At 42.6% G+C, this 22,987-nt stretch overlaps 8 protein-coding genes across 41 annotated transcripts in view; 3 read left to right on the top strand and 5 right to left on the bottom strand.

Annotated features, from left to right (window-relative positions):
* Nucleotides 1-93: 93 nt before the first annotated feature.
* LOC6534573 (ATP synthase subunit beta, mitochondrial) lies at nucleotides 94-2,439 on the bottom strand. The gene is made up of 3 exons (XM_002095213.3): nucleotides 2,314-2,439; nucleotides 1,852-2,252; nucleotides 94-1,658 (listed from the first exon to the last, which is right to left on the bottom strand). Exons 1-3 carry the CDS (start codon nucleotides 2,342-2,344, stop codon nucleotides 207-209), a joined length of 1,884 nt encoding a protein of 627 aa, XP_002095249.1. The 5' UTR covers nucleotides 2,345-2,439; the 3' UTR covers nucleotides 94-206.
* A 517-nt stretch (nucleotides 2,440-2,956) lies between these two features.
* Nucleotides 2,957-4,852, top strand: LOC6539630. 2 transcript variants are annotated; one of them, XM_002086478.4, is made up of 4 exons: nucleotides 2,963-3,963; nucleotides 4,034-4,310; nucleotides 4,371-4,564; nucleotides 4,626-4,852. In XM_002086478.4, the coding sequence occupies exons 1-4, from the start codon at nucleotides 3,143-3,145 to the stop codon at nucleotides 4,684-4,686; spliced, it is 1,353 nt and encodes a 450-aa protein (XP_002086514.2). In that variant the 5' UTR covers nucleotides 2,963-3,142; the 3' UTR covers nucleotides 4,687-4,852. The 2 variants fall into 2 exon arrangements, with proteins under 2 accessions (XP_039229604.1, XP_002086514.2); XM_039373670.2 differs by having other exon boundaries at nucleotides 2,957-3,963; nucleotides 4,034-4,564.
* On the bottom strand, nucleotides 4,701-10,218 carry LOC6539631 (H(+)/Cl(-) exchange transporter 5). Its single transcript, XM_002086477.4, has 10 exons — nucleotides 9,792-10,218; nucleotides 8,877-9,216; nucleotides 7,958-8,124; nucleotides 7,700-7,903; nucleotides 7,008-7,640; nucleotides 6,730-6,947; nucleotides 6,076-6,636; nucleotides 5,855-6,018; nucleotides 5,583-5,796; nucleotides 4,701-5,519 (listed from the first exon to the last, which is right to left on the bottom strand). The coding sequence occupies exons 1-10, from the start codon at nucleotides 9,876-9,878 to the stop codon at nucleotides 5,429-5,431; spliced, it is 2,679 nt and encodes an 892-aa protein (XP_002086513.3). The 5' UTR covers nucleotides 9,879-10,218; the 3' UTR covers nucleotides 4,701-5,428.
* An 86-nt stretch (nucleotides 10,219-10,304) lies between these two features.
* LOC6534570 (MOXD1 homolog 1) lies at nucleotides 10,305-12,964 on the top strand. Its single transcript, XM_002095210.3, has 2 exons — nucleotides 10,305-10,916; nucleotides 10,975-12,964. The coding sequence occupies exons 1-2, from the start codon at nucleotides 10,440-10,442 to the stop codon at nucleotides 12,577-12,579; spliced, it is 2,082 nt and encodes a 693-aa protein (XP_002095246.2). The 5' UTR covers nucleotides 10,305-10,439; the 3' UTR covers nucleotides 12,580-12,964.
* Nucleotides 12,965-13,585: 621 nt separating this feature from the next.
* On the top strand, nucleotides 13,586-15,928 carry LOC6534569 (threonine aspartase 1). The gene is made up of 3 exons (XM_002095209.4): nucleotides 13,586-13,773; nucleotides 13,850-14,835; nucleotides 14,904-15,928. The coding sequence occupies exons 1-3, from the start codon at nucleotides 13,746-13,748 to the stop codon at nucleotides 14,985-14,987; spliced, it is 1,098 nt and encodes a 365-aa protein (XP_002095245.1). The 5' UTR covers nucleotides 13,586-13,745; the 3' UTR covers nucleotides 14,988-15,928.
* On the bottom strand, nucleotides 15,861-17,480 carry LOC6534568 (A-agglutinin anchorage subunit). The gene is made up of 3 exons (XM_039374762.2): nucleotides 17,065-17,480; nucleotides 16,660-16,982; nucleotides 15,861-16,606 (listed from the first exon to the last, which is right to left on the bottom strand). The coding sequence occupies exons 1-3, from the start codon at nucleotides 17,195-17,197 to the stop codon at nucleotides 16,037-16,039; spliced, it is 1,026 nt and encodes a 341-aa protein (XP_039230696.1). The 5' UTR covers nucleotides 17,198-17,480; the 3' UTR covers nucleotides 15,861-16,036.
* Nucleotides 17,481-17,636: 156 nt separating this feature from the next.
* On the bottom strand, nucleotides 17,637-18,673 carry LOC26535461. Its single transcript, XM_015195237.3, has 3 exons — nucleotides 18,486-18,673; nucleotides 18,122-18,432; nucleotides 17,637-18,060 (listed from the first exon to the last, which is right to left on the bottom strand). The coding sequence occupies exons 1-3, from the start codon at nucleotides 18,616-18,618 to the stop codon at nucleotides 17,749-17,751; spliced, it is 756 nt and encodes a 251-aa protein (XP_015050723.1). The 5' UTR covers nucleotides 18,619-18,673; the 3' UTR covers nucleotides 17,637-17,748.
* Nucleotides 18,674-19,665: 992 nt separating this feature from the next.
* LOC6534567 (protein phosphatase 1 regulatory subunit 12C) overlaps nucleotides 19,666-22,987 on the bottom strand; it is a 30,357-nt gene continuing 27,035 nt past the window's right edge. For 15 of the 33 annotated variants that reach the window (XM_039374738.1, XM_039374740.1, XM_039374745.2 and 12 more), the window contains one exon: nucleotides 19,666-20,896. In XM_039374738.1, the coding sequence (XP_039230672.1) occupies nucleotides 20,810-20,896 (87 nt within the window). In that variant the 3' untranslated portion in view covers nucleotides 19,666-20,809. Of the gene's footprint in view, nucleotides 20,897-21,538; nucleotides 22,860-22,987 lie in introns of those variants that run through there. The other 18 variants (XM_039374734.1, XM_039374733.1, XM_039374739.2 and 15 more) reach the window with 4 other exon arrangements.

The following is a 22,987-nucleotide window of genomic DNA, read 5'->3' as shown; positions in this document are numbered from 1 at the left end:
TCTAAAGTGGGCGCATAAATATTTGGTTTTTTTTTTCTATTAATAGAAGTTTAATGCTTTTCTATGTATATTAAAAATGAATACAAATAGATCTGAGTTGATAAAAGAAATATTATATTTTAGATTAAAAAAAAATTTACAAATGTAAAGTTCTTATAATAACTTGTAAAGGGTAATCTCGTAGATGGAATCGCTATTCAAATACCCTAATCTTTCTTTTCCGGTTCCTTCGGTTTGTCATCCTTTGCTTCCTTCTTTTTGTCTTCTCCCTTCGGCGGCTCCTCCTTCTTGCCCTCCTCTGGCTTTGCCTCCTTTTCGTCCTTCTTGTCCTCCTTTTTGCCTTCCGCCTTGGCTGGAGGAGTATCTCCTGACATGCTGGCGGCCAGTTGGGTGGCTTTGGCCAGCACCTCTTCGGCATCCCCAACCATGTAGAAGGCAATCTCCGGGATGTCGTCGTATTCCCCATTTAACAACCGCTTGAAGCCCTCCACACACTTCTCCACCGGCACCAGCTTTCCCGGATGTCCAGTGAAGATCTCAGCCACTTGGAACGGCTGCGAAAGAAAGCGCTGCATCTTGCGGGCCCTGGCCACCGTTAACTTATCATCTTCGGACAGCTCATCCATTCCCAGGATGGCGATAATGTCCTGAAGCGACTTGTAGGCCTGCAGAGTTTTCTGAACTGCTCGAGCCACATTGTAGTGCTCCTCGCCAACAACATCGGGATCGAGAATGCGGGATGAGGAGTCCAAGGGATCCACAGCCGGATAAATACCCAACTCAGCAATGGGACGTGAGAGCACAGTGGTGGCATCCAAATGCGAAAAGGTAGCCGCCGGAGCGGGATCACTGAGATCATCGGCGGGCACGTAGACAGCCTGGACGGAAGTGATGGAACCGTTGCGGGTACTAGTAATCCGCTCCTGCATTGTGCCCATGTCGGTTCCCAGAGTTGGCTGATAGCCCACCGCCGAGGGAATGCGCCCGAGCAGGGCCGACACTTCCGATCCCGCCTGCGTGAAACGGAAAATGTTGTCAATGAAGAGCAGCACATCCTGCCCGTCCACGTCGCGGAAATACTCGGCGATGGTCAGTCCGGTGAGAACCACCCGAGAACGAGCGCCCGGTGGCTCATTCATCTGGCCAAAGACCAGAACCACCTTCGAGGACTCATCCTCCAGGGATATGACCTTGGACTCAATCATCTCATGGTACAGATCGTTGCCCTCGCGTGTTCGCTCTCCTGCGCCCACGAACACGGAGTAACCGCCATGGGACTTGGCTATGTTATTGATCAGCTCCATGATGAGCACCGTCTTGCCCACGCCGGCGCCTCCAAACAGCCCGATCTTGCCGCCCTTTACGTAAGGAGCCAGCAAATCAATCACCTTGATGCCGGTGACCAGGATCTCTGGCTTCACGCTTAAGTCGGTTAGCTCCGGGGCATCGTTATGGATAAAGGAGTAGTAGTCTGACTTGATCTCACCGCGATCGTCGATGGGATCGCCGACCACGTTGAGAATGCGTCCCAAAACGGCCTTGCCCACCGCCACACGGATGGGGTAACCCGTATCGATTACCGGCTGACCACGACGGAGCCCTTCGGTGGAATCCATGGCCACGCAACGGACGATGTTGTTGCCCAGGTGGTGAAATACCTATCAGAATCAGCAATCAGAAATGGGTTGATAAACAATATATTAATAGAATTATTTTCAAATTTTGAAAATGTTAAATGTTAGACATTAATAAAATGATTAATCTATTTCTTAGAGTTATATTTATATTAAATTGACTATGTGGGTTTTCTTAATGGCGTCGGTCTAGTAATTGGATAATCCTTTGACTTACCTCCAGCACCAGGTTGTCAATGGGAGCATCCTGCACCTGAAGGGCGTTGAGAACCTCCGGAACCTCCTCCTCGAAGTACACATCGATGACAGGACCGATGACAGCATGGATGACACCCTTGCGACCCTTGCTATCCAGCACCTTGCCTCCTCCGGCCGACTTCTTCTCCTCACACTCATCCTCGCGTTCATCCTTCTTCTTGACCAGTTCCGCGTCCGTCTTGCAGACGTCCTGCGGTTTGGGCTCGCACTCATCGCCCGATTTCTTATCCTTGTCATCCCAAAGGGAAAAGGAGGCGTGAAGGTAGCGAGCATGGCTGGGAAGCTTCACAGGATTACCAAGATAGTTGGCCCGATGACCTCCGGTTCCCGGACCCATCTTTATGCCCATCCTTGCACATGCTAACATAGTTTTTAATTTTCAGAGGAGGCAGGTCATGTGAAATTGGTTTATTCCTCTTACCCGTAGCCATTTTAGCCCACGAAACCAACATTTTTACTTATTTTATATTTCTTTCGCTGCTTAGACGTCTTTGCTGCAAATCAAACTTGCTTGTAATGACAGATGGCAGCAAAGCCTCCTAAAATATGGTATTCAAGGATTTGTACTATGCAATTTTTAATGGGTTGTCACCTATTTTTTTTTTTAAGCCTTTTTATTTTCTAACACTTCTAAGGAGGTTTATAAGATTTGTGTAAGTATTTAAACGTTTTTTTAGATTTACTCTTCATTTTAAATTGCCAAAATTTAAGATCTAGAGCTTTCGCCAAAAAAAATGAATTATTAAAATGTATAGCAGATTTATTAAAAATTACGTACCGTTAATTTCAAATCAATCTAAAGATCTAATTATGAGTTGCATGATCCCTACAGAGTATTATGTTCTGACTATAATAGATTCTATCCTATTATCTTTAATTCTGACTCTCTGCCGTTCCTAAAGCGATCAATACTAACGTAGTTAACAAATTCTTAGATCTTACTAGTATATATATATTTCATCGTTCTTCACTGTCTTCTATTTCGCGTCTATCTTCCCGCGATACACGGCAGCCCCCTCGGTCGGTTGGGCGGAAGGTGGGGCCGTGGACTCGCGCGAAAAAAAAATAATAATATAATACTTGTACATTAATTTATATTCATAAAGCAAAGATAAAGCTTAGATTCAGAATTGATCTTCACATATGTTTCCCTATGGCTCTGTTTAAGGGTTAAAGCGTTTGGTTTCCTAGGATACCGATAGCCACAAAATATTGTGGCCAAAACAGTACCATTTTGAAGCTGAAGGAAAATGGACGTACTATCGCATTACAGCTCACCCGTGGTTGAATTTCCGGCAACACAGCCGTTGGAGAAGCAGCACGCCCTGGTGGACAACTGTACGGGCACTGATCCACCGCCTCCTAGCAAAGACACCGCTACCGGAACGCAGGAGAAGCTGCATGTAGCCACACAAACGGAGCGACGAGTAGTTAGCAGCAAGGATGTGGAATACGATGAGAGGGCTTTGGCCAAGTGGCTGCGACAAATCTGTCCCATGGTAGAACGAGAGCTAATGAATTCCACTCTTCTGATGGAGGATCAAACGATGAGTCAGTGCCGCTTGGAGGAGGAACTGCAGGTGTACACGTACCAGAAGCTGGCAATGGGTGGTGCGGACAACTCGCAAGGACTGGCCATCTGGCTGTGTGTGCATACCAATAATGCTCCAGTTCTGGTGGCCACCACGGTAGCTCCCCATGATGACTGGTGCGAGCATGTGGATCAGCAGCTAAAACTGTTTGTTCCCCAAAGAATGTCCAGTGGCAACCTGGTGATGTACACAGAGGCCAAAACTCTGCCCCTAAAATCCTGCTTGCGAAGTCTATGCACAAATCCGTTCAACAAGACCATGTTCGCTGGCTCCACCATGGACGGGGAGCTATTCATCTGGCTATATGAGCAGGCGAGGGGTTCCGATAGCGTCGATATCAAACAGCTTTACAGTGTGTCGTCTGCCCAGGGTGCTGCAGTGGCTCTGGACTGGCCGAGGGAACAGCTTCTGTTGGCCTGCTTTGCCAATGGCAGCGTTCGACAGTGGGATTTGAGCAGGCAGATGGCTCTGGATTGGGAGTAAGGCGCTCCAATAACTAAACAAAACGTTTTTCTACATTAATCTTTATTCTTCAATTAATACCACCAGGTACACCCTTCCCGCAACGATTACATCAGAGCCCACGGCAATGTTGACCCTTGGTCTGGATGATTTCGTCGTGGGCACTAACGATGGTGGCGTCTATCGCTGCTGGAACACTCGGCGCCAAACCGCAGCCACCAAGCAGATCAAATTGTTGGCCCTACGGCGACATCTTTTCATGGTGACCACGCTGATTCGCACTGAAATGGAAGGCAACCAGTTCGTCCTGAGCTGCGATCTCAGTGGGCAAGCCTTCTATCACGATATGCGTCTTGTGGATGAGGTGATTACATGGCAAACAAACCAGCTGAGCTTTATTTATTTCCTCTTTACTGCTGTACAGGATATGACTCAGTTGATAGTACAAATCCCACTACCCTTTAAGAACGTAATCGCCTGCAGTCGGGATGGGAACATCATCTACTGCCCAGCCAATGATGGATCGCTGGAATACTATAGAGTGAGTGATGGAGCACATGCCCATGTCAAGGGAGGACTTCGCGGCAAGGGAAGCCTTATCCGAAGTAGCGACAATGGGTGAGCTAATTATACAAAGAAATCAAAAAATACACATTTGTGAAGAATACTTATCTTACAGGCGCTGGTTAATTGCAGGCCTCTATGGCGATGAATTCCAGATATTTTACGTAGAATACTAAAGGGTCGATTTGGATTTTGTTCTCAATAATCGCTTGTATTTGCATTACTGCTTATGTTAATATGTACGGTTTCATCTTCTCTTAGGGTTGCTATATACACGATTTTATTTTAAAATTTTTCAGATCTCTAACAAATACCACATGTAAATATAGACTATGTATTGTATAAACAAGAGTTTATCTGTGTAGAATTTTGAACAAAATGCAACAAACGAAGTCATTTCGAAAGTTTGGCGTAAAATAAGACTGCTTTCTCTGTGGGAATCTCGTTAAAAACGCGTTTTCACATACGATTCACAAAATAAAACTTTCCTTTTACAACTATAGATCATTTTATAGTGCACACTCTTGATCAAGTTGTAGGTGACCATATAAAAGAAAAATATGCTGTGTGTAGAAAAGTGCTACAATGACATAATTACAAAATGGCAATAAATGAATACACTAATCTTTTATAACCATTTGCCTACAGTAAAATAAATTATACAATTAACATTAACGAGATATATGCGATATATAAATATATAATAGAACTGCACACAATTTTGCTAAATCTCTCACGTTCGAACGTCCGATCCTATATGTCCTAATCACGCGATTCCACTCTAATCCATTTCAGTCCACTTTGCATCCACTCGTTCAACTTTTCACTTAAGCTTAGATTGCAATCTGCATTTTGCACATAGTTCACATAATAATAACTAGAAGCAGCGCTCGCCCAGCTTCTGATTGGCTGATAAATTCAGTTGAAGAGCACCGTATTAGGGTCTTCGTTATCCATCTGCTTCACGTGGCGTAGCACATCTTTCTTGGTAATTACTCCTAGTAAGCGACTGCAATGGAAATTAGATTAGATAACTTGAAACTGGTTAAACTGCTTCTGGCTAAAAACTCACCCGTTGTGTGTAACTAATGTTTGGCGCAAGCCTAGCTTTCGGAACATGTCCACTACCGTCTCCATTGGCGTTTGATCTGTTACTGTAATGGGTGCCATGTCCAAGATCTTTTTCAGCTTCAGCGGCTGGGGTCCCAGATTTTGAATGGGCTGGGATGATGTGAATAATACTATGGAGCTACTGCTAATGCCCTCGATCAGACGCTTGGCATTGCCTGTAAAAATATTAATATTAAATTATAACACATGAGCTCGTAGCTAGTCATGACTCACCTATGGCCAAGTTAAGATCCCTGCGCAACACAAAGCCGACTAAGTATTGATTCTCCCGCGACACCACAACTGGATAGCCATTGTGTTCTGTCTCTTTAAGAAGGTTTTCCACATCGTCCACAGTCATGGAGTCTTGGGTGATGACATTCAAAGTTTCATTCCGCCTAAAATGTAGTATTTGTTAGATAATTTTGATGATAATTTTTATACCTTATACATACTTTGGCTGCATCACATCTGCGGCCAGCGTTGTATGCGAAAACTCTTCTTTGCTATCTAGGAACGGATAACCATTCAGCGCTATGTGCGCATCGTAGATACCTTGCCTGCCGAGAGCATCACCCACCCACTTGGAAGCCATGGCAGCAGCCATTAGGGGCACAATATACCTCACGCCGCCTGTCAATTCGAACATGATTACTACCAGGGAGACGGTCATTCGAGTGACACCTCCCAGCACAGCTGCTGCTCCCACAACCGCATACAATCCGGGAGTGATTAGATTGCTGTCAGCGCATTCGCCGGTGAAGAACCAAATGTTGGGATAGCTGTAGGCAAACTGCTCCACGCCGATTCCCACAATACGGCCCATGATAGCGCCAAGCAGCAGGGACGGAATAAACAGACCAGCGGGCACTTTCATGCCGAACGTAAAGATGGTCAGGGCCAGTTTAAGTATAAAGGTGAGCATCAGCAGCCAAATGGAGCTGTAAACACCGGGACCTGGCTCCGTAACCTCAATGAAAGTGTTGCCCGAGGTTATGTTCATGCGCTTGTAATCACTGTAAGAAAATAAATAGTTATAATAATTATTATCGTATTATTATAATATATATTATATTATTGTCTAACATAATTGTTATTTAAAAACGTACCACAATGGATTGGTGACATCTCCGGGTGAGCACTTGCTCACCAATAGGAATATCAGCTCGTTCATGTTCATACGGGTAAATGGATTGGGGTAGCAAATGATGGCAGTGACCAGGGTCACGAAGAGCACTTCCATTACTGGATACTGGCCCAGCTTGCTGAACTTCCTGTAGCGGCACCACCACAAATTGGCTTTGATGAAAAACGTGCCAATAACACCCTGTAAGAAATAGTATGTATTTTAATGAGACACAGTACTTCGAAATTACATTGCACTTACCCCCATAATTCCGAGGAAAACAAAAGGAATAAGTTCGAAAAAGATCCAGGGCTTGTTGTACTCCACGAAGAAGAGCACGGAATGCTCGTTGCCAAACGGAGTCAGCGATCGTAAAACGAATGCGGCGATCAATGCACAAAAGAATGAGCGCCACAATGTCTTCAATGGAAAATAGTAGGACACCTCCTCCAGCGAAAAAAGAACTCCACCGATTGGTGCTCCGAAGGCCACAGACACGCCTGCCGCTGCTGCTGCCGAAAGAATCTCACGCTTCTTCGCCTCATTTCGACCATATTTAGGAAAAACGTGCGAAAATATGTTTCCAATACAACTGGCAATGTGGACCATGGGTCCTTCCTTTCCCAAAGTGAGGCCGGCGGACACAGACAGCATCAGACCCACTGATTTGATCAGAAGCGTCCATTTTCCTAGGTAGCCGCGTATGATGAAGCCCGACAAAATGGTCTTAATCTCGGGAATACCAGACCCGCAGGCGTAGGGCGCAAACATTCGCACAAGGGAGGCGCTGAGCGAAGCAAATAGCAAGGCCCACAGCACATACCAGATATAAGCGACGATATATGGCCCGGTGCCATTTCGATCCAAACCGAAGATCTCCGGCCAGGTTTTCCACTGAAATGAAATGCGGCGGTTATTGTCACTTATTTGTAAGAGAATGTAGTATTACTCACCGTCGAGCAGTTGCCTTCTTCAAACACCGACTGTTTGGCCGGATAGCAGCATTGTTCCCTGTTAAACCAAAAGGCAGGTGGGCAAATGCCATGCTTTAGATCTGACATCCAACTGGCTCCAATGTCCACCATGCCCGCAACACAGCCTGCGGCGATTCCGACAAGTAAAACGCATAGCCAGCCAGATCCGGCATCAATGGAACCCTAAATTAAGATGACTGATTAGTTAAGTGTAATTTAAATCATAAACAATTCTACCTTTATCAGATCCCACAGGGAGTCCTGTCGCTTCTTGACTATGTAGCGATGTCGCATCCGATCGCGGGCAATGTCCCGCTGCCAATCAATAGTGTGAAAGTCTTCGTACTGTCCAATGCCAGGAATATCATCTTGCACGTCCGAGGAACCATAGAAGGATAGGGCTCCTAAAGCAATGAAAAAGAATACAATAAACATTTTGGATTTGACACTGTAAGCTCTGATTCATATTGTCGTAGCTAAACGATTATTATACTGATTACTTTAATTTTAATGGTTTTATATCAAAGTCCAAAGAGAAACAGGGTCTTAAAAGCATTAGCACAAAAATTCTGCGTATTTTTCTTGTGTTTCATTCAGGTGTCAAGACTAAGAACGTGTCAAGTTTTGTGATTTAACTATTTTCCTTAACTGGTTTCTAGAAAAATAATTGTTTATTCTTATAGATATTGATCGTTTTAATTTAATTTAATTGCTAACATCATAATTGCCTTTGTGATTGTACTCATCATCACATATATGAATAAGTATTTACCCAACAAGTATAATTCATTTATTTTCGTTTTGATAAATAGTTCCGAATAGAAATGCCAGCTGGTTGTTTAGACAACTCAGTGATTATTTTGCTAAATTTGCGTCACGTGCGTAAACAGTGGCTCTGTGGTGGTGGTTATATTTATATATGTACGTATTTTTCGTGAATTTAACTGGTGGCTCCACAATACATGTCTGTATGCTAATGATTGTACATATTAATTGAATCGCCCAGGGAGCGAGTACAGCTGTGAGCCACGCCACCGAATATTCAGAACTGGCAGAGAGACAAGGTGACGTAGCCTTAGTCAAATGATCATGTTCTTGATTAACACCACAGACAGCGACAGTGGCTGCTTTACGCAATGGATCTCTCTGAACTCACCGTCCATGGGATCGCCGAAGGCACTGTGAGTTGGCACATGCTGGTGCATTGTCCGCTGATTGTGGTGATTGCCGCCGCCGCTGCCGCCAGAGTGTCCGAAATCTCGTTCGGTGTCCGATTCGGTGGCCGTTTCCCGGTGATAGCCACTGCTGCTACCTCCTCCGCCGCCGCCGATCACATCGCCCGGACTGGAGCGCGGTGTGATGTCGATCATATCCTCGTCGTCGGTGCCCGCCGCCGTCAGCGAGGTGGTCAGTTTCGTGTGCTGCGCCAGCGGGTGGTCACGAAAAGATCCGTCTAGGTTGCCGTCGCCGCCGGCTCCGTTTGTGTGGCCGTTCGACTGAATAAGCAAAATAAACGAAAAGCTATAAGATAAGGTTTGTGAATTTGGAGAGGTAGTCTCAAACGCTTTGTTTACGCATACGCAATGATAAGATTATGATCTCGGACAAAGCGACACCGTTGAAACGTTAAAAGCGACACACATCTGTACGTTGAATTACAATTGAAAGCATTTCCGCCCCCTTGTGCCAGATGTTTCTGTGTCATTTCGTAGAATACTGCCGTAATCAGGGGTTTGGCCCTTATCCGGAAAGCTTTAGCAGTCTATTTAAATTAAATTCCAACCGAAAGTTTGCTATTATTTGTTCGGAATTTGGATAAAAGAGACTCCTTTATTGGGCTTGGTGCCATTTTTTGAAAACCAAATCTCGCAGAAGTACGGATTTAAGGATTATAAAGTGAATGAAATACCTATTAAAACAAGTTTAATTTGAAATGGCCGTGCCAACAACAGCTATAAGTATTTTTCCACCATATTTATTTAAAATTAGCCGCATTTAACTTTTTCAACAGACATTTGTTCTGCTGCGAAAGTGAAGGGGGGAAATCCCAGTGGGTTTTATGGTGGGCTACCTTTTTCATGACTGTTTGGTAGGCGGTTATGTAGTTGTTGCCCTCCGCGGCGGCCTCCCTGCTGCCCTTCAGCGGAAACTTCTCCATCCTGCGTTCAGGCGATCCTACGTTGGCAATTTCTATGGATAGCTATCCAATATTTTGGGTTCCCTTTTTGCGTTGCAGTCCAGCTAAGCGGCGCAGCAGCAGCGCAGTTGCAGCGCAGCGAGCGCACGTCACTAAGTACAAACACACACACGCACAAACAACTGTTCGTGGGGCGAATCGGCAATGCAATCACTTTCTATCCATTTCACTCGTTTCGCGGATGTGAACTCGATCTCATGGGCATTACGATGGCTCGAACATGTATTTCATCGATTATATAGTACACATTACTTTTGTAAAGTGCTTACTTTTGTGTGCGAATAATTTATTTGCGAACTGCCAGTGTGACCAGAGCGGGCGAGCTGATGAAATACCGAATACAATGTATCGAACAGGAATCGATAGCCTTCGCGATAGGTATGATATCCTGACGCGATCACTATGTTCATTGAAAAAAATGCAGACGCGCGAATTGCTTGCAAACTCAGCACCAAACAAGTTTCAATTTAATCTAAAAGAAAACCATATTGTTCACATACACTAAAGTACAAGGCATCCGCCATGTCCTTGCAAGACGTACTATGGATTGTACTCACGGTGCAGTTGAGTTTTGGTGTTTGTTATTTTGAAAATAACCAAAGGACGCAGGACTACGATGTCGATAAAAATGGTTCTGTACACCACAAAAACTGGGTGCGTGACGAAATGATGGATAGCTTGGGAATGTACTGGCTCAAGTGGTGGATAAATGCCAACGAAAATAGCATTTACTTCGAAGTTACTGTTCATACGCGAGGCTTTGCCGGCCTGGGTTTCTCCAAGGATGGCCGGCTGGCCAGAGCGGATGTGGTTTTATTGTGGGTAGATGACGCCACAGGACATGCGAACGTGTTGGACTGCCATGGGGCGAGCGGACCGCCACTACAGGACGATACACAAAACTACGATGTCATAGATGGTAAACAAAACGGGACGCACACATTTCTAAAGTTTAAACGTAAGATTGAAACCTGCGACCCATTCGATATTCCACTTTCGGTAAGTTCTCTTCACAATCGATTGGAACTGAAAATAACATTATTCATTTATTTCAAAGGCCGACACGTTTAAGGTAATGTGGTCCATTGGAGAAAATGATCCTATTCATGGAAACTTGGATTGGCATGGTCAGAGCAGAGGCGTGAAATCTTTGCAATTGTTGTCGCCAATGTTTACGAAAAATAGTAACTCGATCGAAGGGACCCAAAAATGGGACATAACTGTAAACAACGTAACAATTGAGAAGTCAATGGATACACTTTACTGGTGTAAAATAGTGCGACTCCCAGAGTTAACTGGCAAACAGCACATAATTGGTTATGAGCCTCTGCTGTCTGGTAAATACAATACGAATGTTGTTCACCACATGACCCTTTTTGAGTGTCAATCAAAGTTATTCTCTGGATCCGATCCTTCGTCCTGGGACCTTTGGGTTAGGAGTGCCGGCACTGTGTGCAACAGCAACCAACTGACACCACGTGACTGGGATTCGTGTTCTACGCCAGTTGCAGTTTGGTCCTTGGGATCTGATGGACAATTTCTACCACCCCACGCAGGCATCCCAATGGGCGGAGCTTCTGGAGTTAGATATTATATGCTGGAAATACACTACGATAATCCGGATGGAAAGGAATCTGTAGATCATTCCGGTTTCCGAATACATTACACACCCAATCTGCGAACTCACGATTCCGGAATCCTTATAAGTGGTGTTTCCGTTTCGGAAACCCAACTCATCCCGCCTGGTCAAAAGAAATATCGATCTGTCGGCATCTGTGGACCTTCTTGTTCCAGCGTCATGTTCCCAAAGAATGGTATTAAAATAATTTCCGGAACACTGCACTCACATCAAGCTGGTCGCACAATAAGTCTTCGGCATGTTCGATCTGGTAAGGAGTTAAATCCGATCATTGTTGACGACAGCTACGATTATAGGCACCAAAAAGTCCATCAGCTTGCTAATGAAACGGTTATATTGCCTGGAGATTACTTAATCACAGACTGCTCTTATGAGACAGAGCTCAGAAAACGACCCACATTCGGCGGCTATTCATCGAAGGAGGAAATGTGCCTCTCCTTTATTACCTATTACCCGAAGATTGAGATGTCCGGATGTTATAGTATGACACCAGTGCGGGAGTTTATTGAGATGTTCCGTGTGTACCAATTCTATTCCTTTAATATGACTGATGTTGAGAATATGTTTCTCTACAACACTGACTACGATGTAGACAGTAGACACACAAAGAATGCGACAACGAAATCAAATTACGGAAAAACGTCCAAAGAAGATGTAATTTACCAAGAGTCTTTGTTGAACAAACTTGTTATATCTGACCCACCCGAATTTCATGATCGCACATTTCTATCGCATTTGAATCAGTTGCCTTGGCATGATCCTCTTTTTACGAAACGTGTTGAACAAGCATTTATAACTGGAACACATATGACTTTTTGTCGTGTATCCAAGGATTCATTATCAATTCCATCGGAAATAATTCGCTTCCCCGAATTTACATCGTACGTAAAGCCACCTGCAGCTTGTTTGAACTATTTTTTCACTGATAATGAAGAACTTCGTTCAGGAAGTTCCAGATTTTTAACGGACTTTACGTTAATTCTTTTTCTTATTCAGCTTGGGTTTCAAACAACATTCTTGTAAAATAAAATTGGGTTTGGAAAGACCTGTATTATTTAAGCCATCCAAAACGTTTTCAGTGAAAATGCTAGCTTACCAAATGAACGATTATTAAATATTCAAAATTATTCTTCGTAATATGAAAAATGAAAATATATTTAATTTATAGAAACTATTTACTTACATAATTTAATATAATTTCAATAGAGAGTTAAGGTAATTTAAGACTTCTTTGTAATTATAATTTAGAGAATTTTAAGTTTGATTTCAAAATTTTGCACGATATGTAAGAAGATAAAAATACACCTCAGACTTACATAAAAATTCTTCTATTACCAAGATAAACAAAATTAAGTTAAAGACAATAAAATTAGAACTAACTAAACAGGTAAAAAAAACAAAGCAAAAATATTTTTTTTTGGCAATGTTGTTTTTTTATTTAACAAGTTAAAGAGTAGTAGCGACTCAACTTTTTGATACCATTTTGTGGTACGATTTCTCCGTTGCTTCAAAATAGACCTCAGTTTCGGCGATCACCTCTTCATTCGACGAAAATTTTTTTCCAGCGAGCATTTTTGAGATCTTTTGATGTCTGAGAACAGGAAATATTCGCTGGGGGCCAGATCTCGAGAATACGGTCGATGCGAAAGCAGTTCGAAGCTTAATTTATTATTGCTCCTGACTCGTGACCGTGACACCAAAGACAATATAATACATTATATAAAGACATTATTCTAATGTCTTTAATGACACGGTGCATTGTCTTGATAAAACAGCAATTTTTTTAAATGCGATCTTTTCTTGTCGAGTTCGTCCTCTAAGCGGTCTAATAACTCTATGTAATAGTGAGGGTCCTTCCTTCCTTTTTCAAATTAATCAAAACATATATATTTAGGTTTTTATATTTTGTAAGGTTCATAGAATTTCTGCTTCTTTTTCGGGATACTAGTAAAAGTAGTATATTTCAGATATATGCAGCTTTTAAACAAAGCGGGTAATTTATAATCAAAAACATTTTGCTGAGTGTAGAATTGGTATATTTCTAATGTGGCCGGCTTTCAGATACTCATTAGCCGTGGTATATTTAAACTCCGACCGCACGGTCACTCTGATCAATTTGTTTACGCCGAATAGCGCACGAATTGCAGTTGGGCCAACAACAAGGCGCGAGCATAAACAGCGATACCAACATGGCCGGCTTCGTCGCGGTGCACACAGGTACGTATCTTGGCCATGGTGATTCCGATCCGCCGGGCAGACAGCCAGATGATTGATGACCGCCACTTGCTCTCAGGGGCTGGGAACTGCATCGACGAGACGAAGTACCAGCGGGTGATCAAGGAGGCCTGCCTGCGCGCCACAGAGATCCTCCGCAACGGCGGCTCCGCCGTCGACGCCTGCGAGGCGGCCATTGTGCGGCTGGAGAACTGCGGCTACACAAACGCCGGCTACGGATCAAATCTCTGCATGGACGGCTCTGTGCAGTGCGATGCGGCTATAATGGATGGTTCCACGCTTAACTTTGGGGCCTGCACGAACGTTAGCCGGGTTAAGAACCCCATCCAGTTGGCGAGACGCATCTGCGATGCCCAGTCCAGTCCACAGCTCCTGGAGCGCATTCCACCGATGATCCTCGCCGGCACTGGAGCGGAACACTACGCCGACGAGGTCGGTTGCTCCATGGTGGAGCCCGGCGTATTGATCTCATCGAAGGCCAAGTTCCAGTTTAATCACTACAAAAGCAAATACGATCTCGTGGTCAACAGCAGATTAAGCAAGGCTACGTCCGAGGAACCAGTCACAGTGCCAGAACCGGGTAACGAGGTGGAACTTGCCGCTGCTTTGGACACAGTGGGAGCGGTATGTGTTGATGGGGCAGGGAACACGGCAGCTGGCTGTAGCTCCGGTGGCATACTGCTCAAAGTTCCAGGCAGAGTGGGCCAGGCGGCTACTTATGGTGCCGGCTGTTGGGCCACCGATACGGACGAACTGGCCATAGCCACCTGCACAACCGGAAACGGTGAGTACCTGATGAAAACGCTGTTGGCCAGAGAGATCTGCCATGGGGCCTTTAGCAGTGATTGTGCGGTGACTAGTCTGCACAAGACGTTCAAGCAAAAGTTCCTGGATTCTCCGCTGCTGCCCCGAGAGCAGGATCTGTACGCTGGAGCTCTAACGCTGCTCTATTATCCGGGCCAGAGCAGCGGCGAGGTGATGTGGAGCCACACGACGCAGTCGTTTTGTGTCGGCTACATGGCAACCAACCAGAGGGTACCAAAGGTTCGTACACCCATCCATCATCTTCTGATTTTACATATATCTAATTCGGCGTGTGTTTATATTTGTAGTTTGTGCATTCGCCGCTGCCCACGTATAGCGTCCCGGGCCGATCGTGCGTCGTCAATGGCCATAATTTCCATTTGCGCATTTAAATGTGGGCTGGCCAACTAGCTGCAGCCCCTCGCATCTTCCCGTAGCTTCTGGTCCCGCTGCTCTGCATCTGCAATTCATTTGATTTAATGTTTAATTGCCGCGACAATCGCTGCCAATGACATATGGCAGCAGAAGGCGCCTGAAGAGCCGGGCAGCATTATGTATATGCTTTATTCCCTCGGCGAAATATTAAGATAATTAAGCAAAAACTTTTTATTGTAAATTCTCGTAGATCGTAATGTGTGCAGTACTAGTAGTAGCAATGAAATAGGATTTCGAATATATTGTATCCCTCGTCGAACCGGGTGCGCTAGATAAATCAGCCGGCGGCATGCGAGTCTGTTCGGAATATCATATTCGAGGGGGCATATGTTTGTATCCGTTTGTATATTTAGACGCGCTGACTTGTGTGCGCATCTGTGTGTTTATGTCCAAGTGTTTACGGCCATCAATGTACAGAACTTAACCCATTAATTTCAGCTAAGCAGAAGCCACAGCATGCACACACAATATCAAGGTCTCTAGTATCGCGAGTTGTCCTCAACATGAATATTGTGAAAATGCTTTTACTTTTTAGCGTAAATCGATTTGTACATACATACATACGCATATGACGCGAGCTGTTCTAAACGAAACATTCATACGTATTCATTTATCCGTTTATGGGTTCCAGCTAATAATCCTATGGTATTTCACGGCACATAGAATGCTAGACATCTCGAGGCTTTTACAAACTACAGGCACCAGCATAAAGTGAGTTCCATTAGATGATGAATAATACTTGAGGAATTATACTGCCTAAGATCGTGTCCTTCATTTTAGTCATAGTTAAAGCCATTAGATCCCAATAACGATTAAACACCAATAACAAATTTCAATTGTAACGTATTTATTATTTTGGACTTATTAAATGCCTATCGAAGATTGTTTACAAATCTAATATGTATATCGTTTTATTATTTTAGGAGGTTGGAGAAACTATTTTAAAGTTTGCATTACAACACTTTCACATGTGTTAAGCACAAGTGCCAGCAGTGGAATCATTGGCTTAAGGAGCAGTCGTAGAAGTTGTGGAGGAGGACTCGGTAGATGATTCCGTTGAAGACTGTGTGGTGGACGAAGACTCAGTGGAGGATTCCGTTGAAGACTGTGTGGTGGACGACGACTCGGTAGAGGATTCCGTTGAAGACTGCGTGGTAGAAGCAGTGGTGGACGAAGACTCGGCGGAGGATCCCGTTGAGGAAGAGTCCGTTGAAGAAGCAGTTGTTGACGAATCAGAGGGCGACTGGGTCGTAGTAGTGGTCGTGCTGGTTGTTACCGAGCAGCTGGTCGGCCTGGTTGTCACACAGGAGCTCGTGGTCGAGTCAAAGAAGGGCTTGGCGGGGGCACAAGTCATGTAGAGGGCTACCCAAGTGGTTCCAGATTTCTGGCAGTACAGGTAACTGTTGCACGTGGAGTCATCAGTTATCCTGGTAAAGAAGTAACTAGGCTGGGAACTGGGTTCGCCATCATTGCATAAATCCTGTTTTTGCTCAGCACTGGGTGTTGTCGTCGGTGCCACTGTAGTTGTCGTAGTGGGTTGATAATCGCTGTTGCTGCAGGTGGCATCCAATCCGAGCTGCAAGGGATCATAAGTTAGAATGGATCGTTCTTTAGTTCAACAAAACCTACAAATTCGGAGGCACAAGACGGTACACAGACGGTTTGATAAGTAGACAGAGCATCCACGATACAAATCTCATCTGCGCCGCAGCTGTACACACTGGTGGTCAGCACATCACCGGTGGAGGAGCAACGGGCATACTGGGAGCTGCTGACACAGGCGTATTTGGCGCCTGAGGAACACACTTCACACTGGGCCCCATTTCCCCCAGAGCCTCCACACACATCCAAAACGGTCGAATTCAGCTCGGAGACACTCGCACAAACACTGTCGGAATTGGAGCAAACAGTGTCCGCGGGACATTCGACAATATCTCCAACTGGAGCATTTTCTGAGGTAACAAAAAGGATGTTTAAGAGTCAAATGTGATTTGAAGGACTTCAGCTTGTAAAGGACTACGGCCCAGGACTTACTCATGCAGTTCTGATAACTGTTCTGATTAACGCAGTACACATCGTTCTCCGCCTGACACGTCTGACAAGACTGAGCTGCCACGAACGATAGTCCACATGCCATGATGGCCACCAAGGCGATAATCCTCTGCATGTTCCTTCCAAGCTTTTCGCGGTATTGCTGCTCAACCTGAATGATTTTCTGATATGATCCATATCACCCATCTGCCGTCTTATATAGCGGAGAAGCTCACTATGCATTAACCTTCAATGGTTTATGGGTTGATAATATTGTTTGTCAGATTTCGTTGTCTATGCCTGCCAAAAGTCTATTACCATAAAGTAATATTGGAGCGATCTAAATGACAGCAACATGCTTTTTAATTTTACGTACTTCATACCTGGAAGTGCGGTTCATAAACTGTAATCGTATATGGTACTTTTGAAGGTCTATTGACATTGCTGTTACCTTTTGAGTCATGTTTTTTCGCTATGCATTTCTCCTTACCTTCAAATTAACAAGATATTTTATAAAATCTAAAATCCTGTCTTCTATTTGCATTTTAGTACCAGAAATAAAACGAACACAACACTAATAGTGCCCAAATCCCATAATATATTATTTAAAGGTGCTGAAACTGAAAATTCAAACTTAAAGATCGTCTAATGATATATGTATGTTCTGCAAACAAAGGATTATCCGATTTAGGAGCATCCAGACGGTTTCGTCGCTACGCAGAGGCTGGAAGTTGAATCGAAATATGGCTTGGGTTGCTCGCAGGATAAATAAGCGGTGTCCCATGTGGTTGAATTTTTCTGGCAGTAGAGATAAGTGTGACAGGAAGTATCCTCTTTGTAGATCGTAAAGAAGTACATTGTGCCTTCAGGTATTTCAAGTTCTGTATTTGCTTTATCGCAGGCTTTCTTTTTCTGATCTATACTGGGTGTGACAGTTGTCGGAGCTGCGGTAGTTGTGGTCGTGTATTCAGTGTTGCTGCAAGAGGCTTTCAAGCTGAGCTGCAAAAATAAGGATGAAGGATGACAACACAGCCCAAACCAGTCACCTAAGAATACATACAAAATCAAGAACACACGAAGGCGCACATATGTTGTCGAACTGTTCAAGAGCTTCCGAACTGCAAATCTCATCAGTATCGCACTCATAGATGTTGGAGTCCACCAAACTCAATCCATTGCATCTTATAAATTGATTTTTGCTGACGCAAGCATAATTTTGGTTGGTGCACGTTGCACATTCATTTCCACCGGAGGCTCCACAGACATCGACTATAGAGTCTGGTAGCTCAGAACTTTTCACACAAACATTTTGGGAATTTGTGCAAACGGTATCGGTGGGGCAGCTGATCACGTTGCCAAAAGGTTTACTTTCTAAATGAAGTCGTCTCAGAATTAAGTACCAAGGAACTTTGTTCTAAACTTACTGATGCAATTCCTATAGGAAGTTTGGTCTACACAATACACTTCGTTATCCGTTAGGCACTCCTGACAGTTTAGTGCCTTCACATCAGCTAGGCCACAAATAACTATGGCCATAATCAGGAGAGTTCGCTTCATTTTCCCAAGGACTTCAAGTAGATTCTCTGGTAAAACCTCGAAATAGTTTGAAGATTTCGTTCAATGCACTTGCACTCTTATATAGCTGAGGATTTCAAAGCCCTAATAAATGCAACTTTTAGTGACGTTTTTATGGCTCTTCTGATAATATTGTTTGTCAGAGAAAAGTAATATTAAAAGCTTTTCTACAACGAACAGGGCTGACTTTTAAATATCAATACATCCTACATATTTTATAAGAAAATTCATTAATCATTACTGGATCAATCAAACTGGATCTGCAGATTGTGGATTATTGTTTACCAGACGAAAAATAACCAAAAAAAACAAGTACCAAATAAATTTCACATGTTAACCTTAGGGTTGGTCTTATCAATAAATAAAAAAAAACCACTAAATGCAGACAATAAACATGAGGAGACCCTGTAGTCAAGTTCCCCGACTATCAGATACCCGTTACTCAGCTGCTGGAAGAGCGAACGAGAAATTTTAACATATTATTGTTATTCTGAAATATTGGTATAAATTGGGGAAAAATCATAAAAATACAATTTCTTTATGATTTTTCAAAAGTGTGGGAATGACAGTTTTGGGCGTTAAAAGGGGTGTGGCCAAAATGCCGATAGAAAATGGCAAGTCAAATAATAAATGGAAAAAAAACAAAATAATTTTTAAAAGTGTAAGCATGGCTGTTTTGGGCGTTGGTTCAGCATTTCGCTCTGGAATCTGCATGCTTAACCTCTGGCTTTTATAGTTTTTGAGATCGACGCGTTCATACGGAAGGACATGGCCAGATCGAGTTGGTCATTGATCCTGATCAAAAATATATACACACCTACTTTGTTACATACTTTCTAGTATATCTAGTATACCCTCCCTTTCACTCTACGAGCACTGGGAATAAAAATAAACCTGGGAACACGTTGAGTGGAAGATATCACCTTCACAATAATTGGCACTTTGTTATCTAGGCGAAAATAACTATAATTCCGAGAAACACCTTAAAACCCATTCATCCTTGGAAAGTGGAAAGGAAAACAGCGTGGATTTGCTTGCGATCACATTTATTAAGTTTCGTATTTGAATCAAATTTTCATAAATATTTTCTCACACAATTTTACATATTACACAATTCACGTTCTTATAAATGTTTATGCTTGATTATCGTTTCCATTTACGAGTAACACAAAATCTCTTAGGCGAATTTAATAAATAACAGAAATATGCGTATGATCATTTGTTTCGTTATAAGCGAAAGTAAAATATAGTACGATGTAAATGTATATAATACGTTTCGAAGTAAAGGAGATAACTAAAAGTGTCTGCTTATCTTAAGGTACTCAAATAATAGAAATAATTGGGCATACGTAGTGGAATCCATCCGATCTATAGGACAGCGCCATGGAGCTTTTGCGAATAAGTCTCCTCAGTTTAAGGGTACACATACTATAGCTTTTGATGGTATCACCGATGCCTTTATCTATGCAGCACTAAACACAATTACAATTGGATGATAATGATTACACTTAGTAAGATGACGCGTGGGCTGGTTACGACACATCTCCGGAGTCTCATGAACTGGCGGTCTGGATCCTCGATGATATTACACATTGACATGTTGAACTAATGATTCGGTTGCTTTAAATATATATTATGTAATGTGTATATATAATTTATATATGAAAAAATATATATATATATATTTGTATGTATCATGTAGTTAAACTAATCTGTAATGTAACTAGGGCTCATTTGATGATTATGTTCTCAGTTTGTATGTAAAGGTTTTCGCTTTCCATTTCCTTTTCTTTTGATCTTCTGATAGTTATACACGTTGCGTATGTTTATGTAAATATAGTTAAGCTTGATTTGTGTAAGTTTATTTATAATTTTCTCTATTTCGAATATAAAATTTGACCAAATACATAAGAATTCTTTATATAAAACGAACGAAACAATTCTCAACGATATTTGAAACATGGTTTCACCTAATTCTTAACGGCCTAACACAAATAATAAACAAATTTTGAAATTTTCACGCGAATATCCGGCTTTCGCTTGCATCGCACTTTGCTCTAACATTCATTTTCATTCTTTTTCAGCCTTCTGCCAGCTGGTTACTAAAGTAAAATTGTTGCTTCTCGATGATATAGGTTCTCAGACATACATACACTGAAAGTAAAACATAATTTCATTTACTTAATTTGCTAATTACTCTAATCAACGCGGCGTTTTCCTCCTTCAGGCGATGATTATCCGACTTGTAGGCATCAAGTTGCTGTTAAACGGATGAGAAGAAATTCAGTTAGTTCACTTTGTACAGATATCCAAATGGGTATACGTTTATGGCAGGGGAGGCACAAGTCTTGGAGTTAGATGTGCATGGGGCATGCTTCGTTAATCTATTGGGGATGCGGTAGCCGCAGCCACAGCAGCAACAACAACAGCAACAACAAGAAACAATTAGTAATTACCTAAAAATGGAACTCATCTGGACGCCCTAATCTTGCGAATAAAACCAGATAGCATGCACTTAACCACAAACTACACTCGAAACATAGGCGCTTAGATAATTGTCTCTGCGGAATCTGATTCGTGTGATCTTTATGACGCGTGTCGTGTGCTGTGATAAGCGAGCTATAGACGAATCGATCATATAATGTCGAATGAATCTCATGAATATAGATGCCTGATGCGAGTGTTCCATAAATATACAGCCACCCAATGTGGCGTATTCAAACAATAAACGGAAGTAATAGAATAAAATCGACAGTGAGCAAAATTTTGTTTATTTCATTTTTATATATGCATATATATATATATAACTCAAAATCGGTCGATGGTGGTGTTGTGGTTGAAAACACACAGAAGGGTAAACAAAATGGCAGATAAAACTGGTAACAATAGTAACAACAAGAGGTATAAATCCATAGTATAGTTTAATAGACATTATTTAAAGAGTAGAGTATTAAGTAAGTATTGTTTATATGTACATTCAGAGTGCTTCAAAATGTTGGTGGATTGAAAGCAAAACAGCTCCTATCCACATTTTATAACAATTCTTTTTTTCCGTACTTTCCCTCCTAATTAAACAAACATATCATTTTTTAAGGCGCAATCAATTTTAAAAAGTCAGTATTTTGTTGCAAGCTATTTCCAACCATTCTCCATCAATTTGAAACACTCCATGTTACAGTTATAGCTATAATATATTTTATTATATTCTTTATAAGTGGTATGTGTATAACAACAAAACAACAGCCAGCTCATAATATTGGGGCGCAGGTTCTTAGAATGGCTCAACTGAGTGTCAGTGGTGGGGCATTTACCGTTAAGCTTCCAGTATCACCAACTAGACCACTTCGCTCTCCCTGATGATCGACTTTTGGAGACCCTTATAAAGCCTCCAGATCCTTGGCCGCTAATCGCCGATGCTGTTTTTTTAATTTTTTTGGTGGTGGGGACTTGATGTTTGATCTCGTTGGTTTCGATGAGCTTTACTTTGATTTTATTCGAGAGTGGGCTGACTTTTGATTTATAAGTGCTTATCGGCCGTACAGTTTTATGTAGGGACCGACCATATGATATAGTTAGATATAAATTACATTTCCAATTCGCAACATTTGCACCTACCGAATTGTGTAGGTTACCAAAATCGAACAAGCCGTGTGAGTAATATTTTACTATTAAAAAATTAACTACTTTTGAAGTTTGTGGTTCTATCAAAGGGTCTGTAGTATATAGTAACTCCCAAGGAGTAGTAGTTTATATATATGTTAAATACCATGTTATATTACCAGTGACCAGTCCAAAGCCAATGAGCTCAATGTGAACTTAAATTTAGCTACGATACATTTAGTTATTGTGGTTTTGGTTATGCTTAAATATCCATATAATATTTTTAACGACATCGAAGTTATGTATTGTAGTAACGAAACAGAAGCAAGAAAAACATCGATGATTATTGGTTATCGATGTTTACCTGCAAAAACATCGATGCTTTTCCAGTTCTAATAGAAACGATATAACGATAATCGCGACATTGTGCTTGTGAGCAAGGGGCGTGAGAATTTTGGGGTGTATGTGGGCTGGTGCTGGGCAATCTAAATGCTTTTGATCTGCGCCTATTTGGTCTTGGCCAGCTGACTCTGAGCCGAGGTGGTCAGCTTGGAGACGACCCGCGTGAGGGCCCGATTCTCGGCTCGCAGACGATCGTTCTCAGTCTTTAGCTTCTGCAATAGCTAAAATCACACAAAGAATAAGGACAACAGCGGCGACGCAAGAAAAATAAGTGGAAAATAGGCATGTTTTCATTTGAGCGATTGCCGATGATCGATTGTTTCGATAGTTTCGATTGTTTGTTCGATCG

This window comes from Drosophila yakuba, chromosome 3L (assembly GCF_016746365.2).
Source record: "Drosophila yakuba strain Tai18E2 chromosome 3L, Prin_Dyak_Tai18E2_2.1, whole genome shotgun sequence".
NCBI classification, from domain to species: domain Eukaryota; kingdom Metazoa; phylum Arthropoda; class Insecta; order Diptera; family Drosophilidae; genus Drosophila; species Drosophila yakuba.
This window is presented reverse-complemented; position numbering and strand designations above follow the sequence as displayed.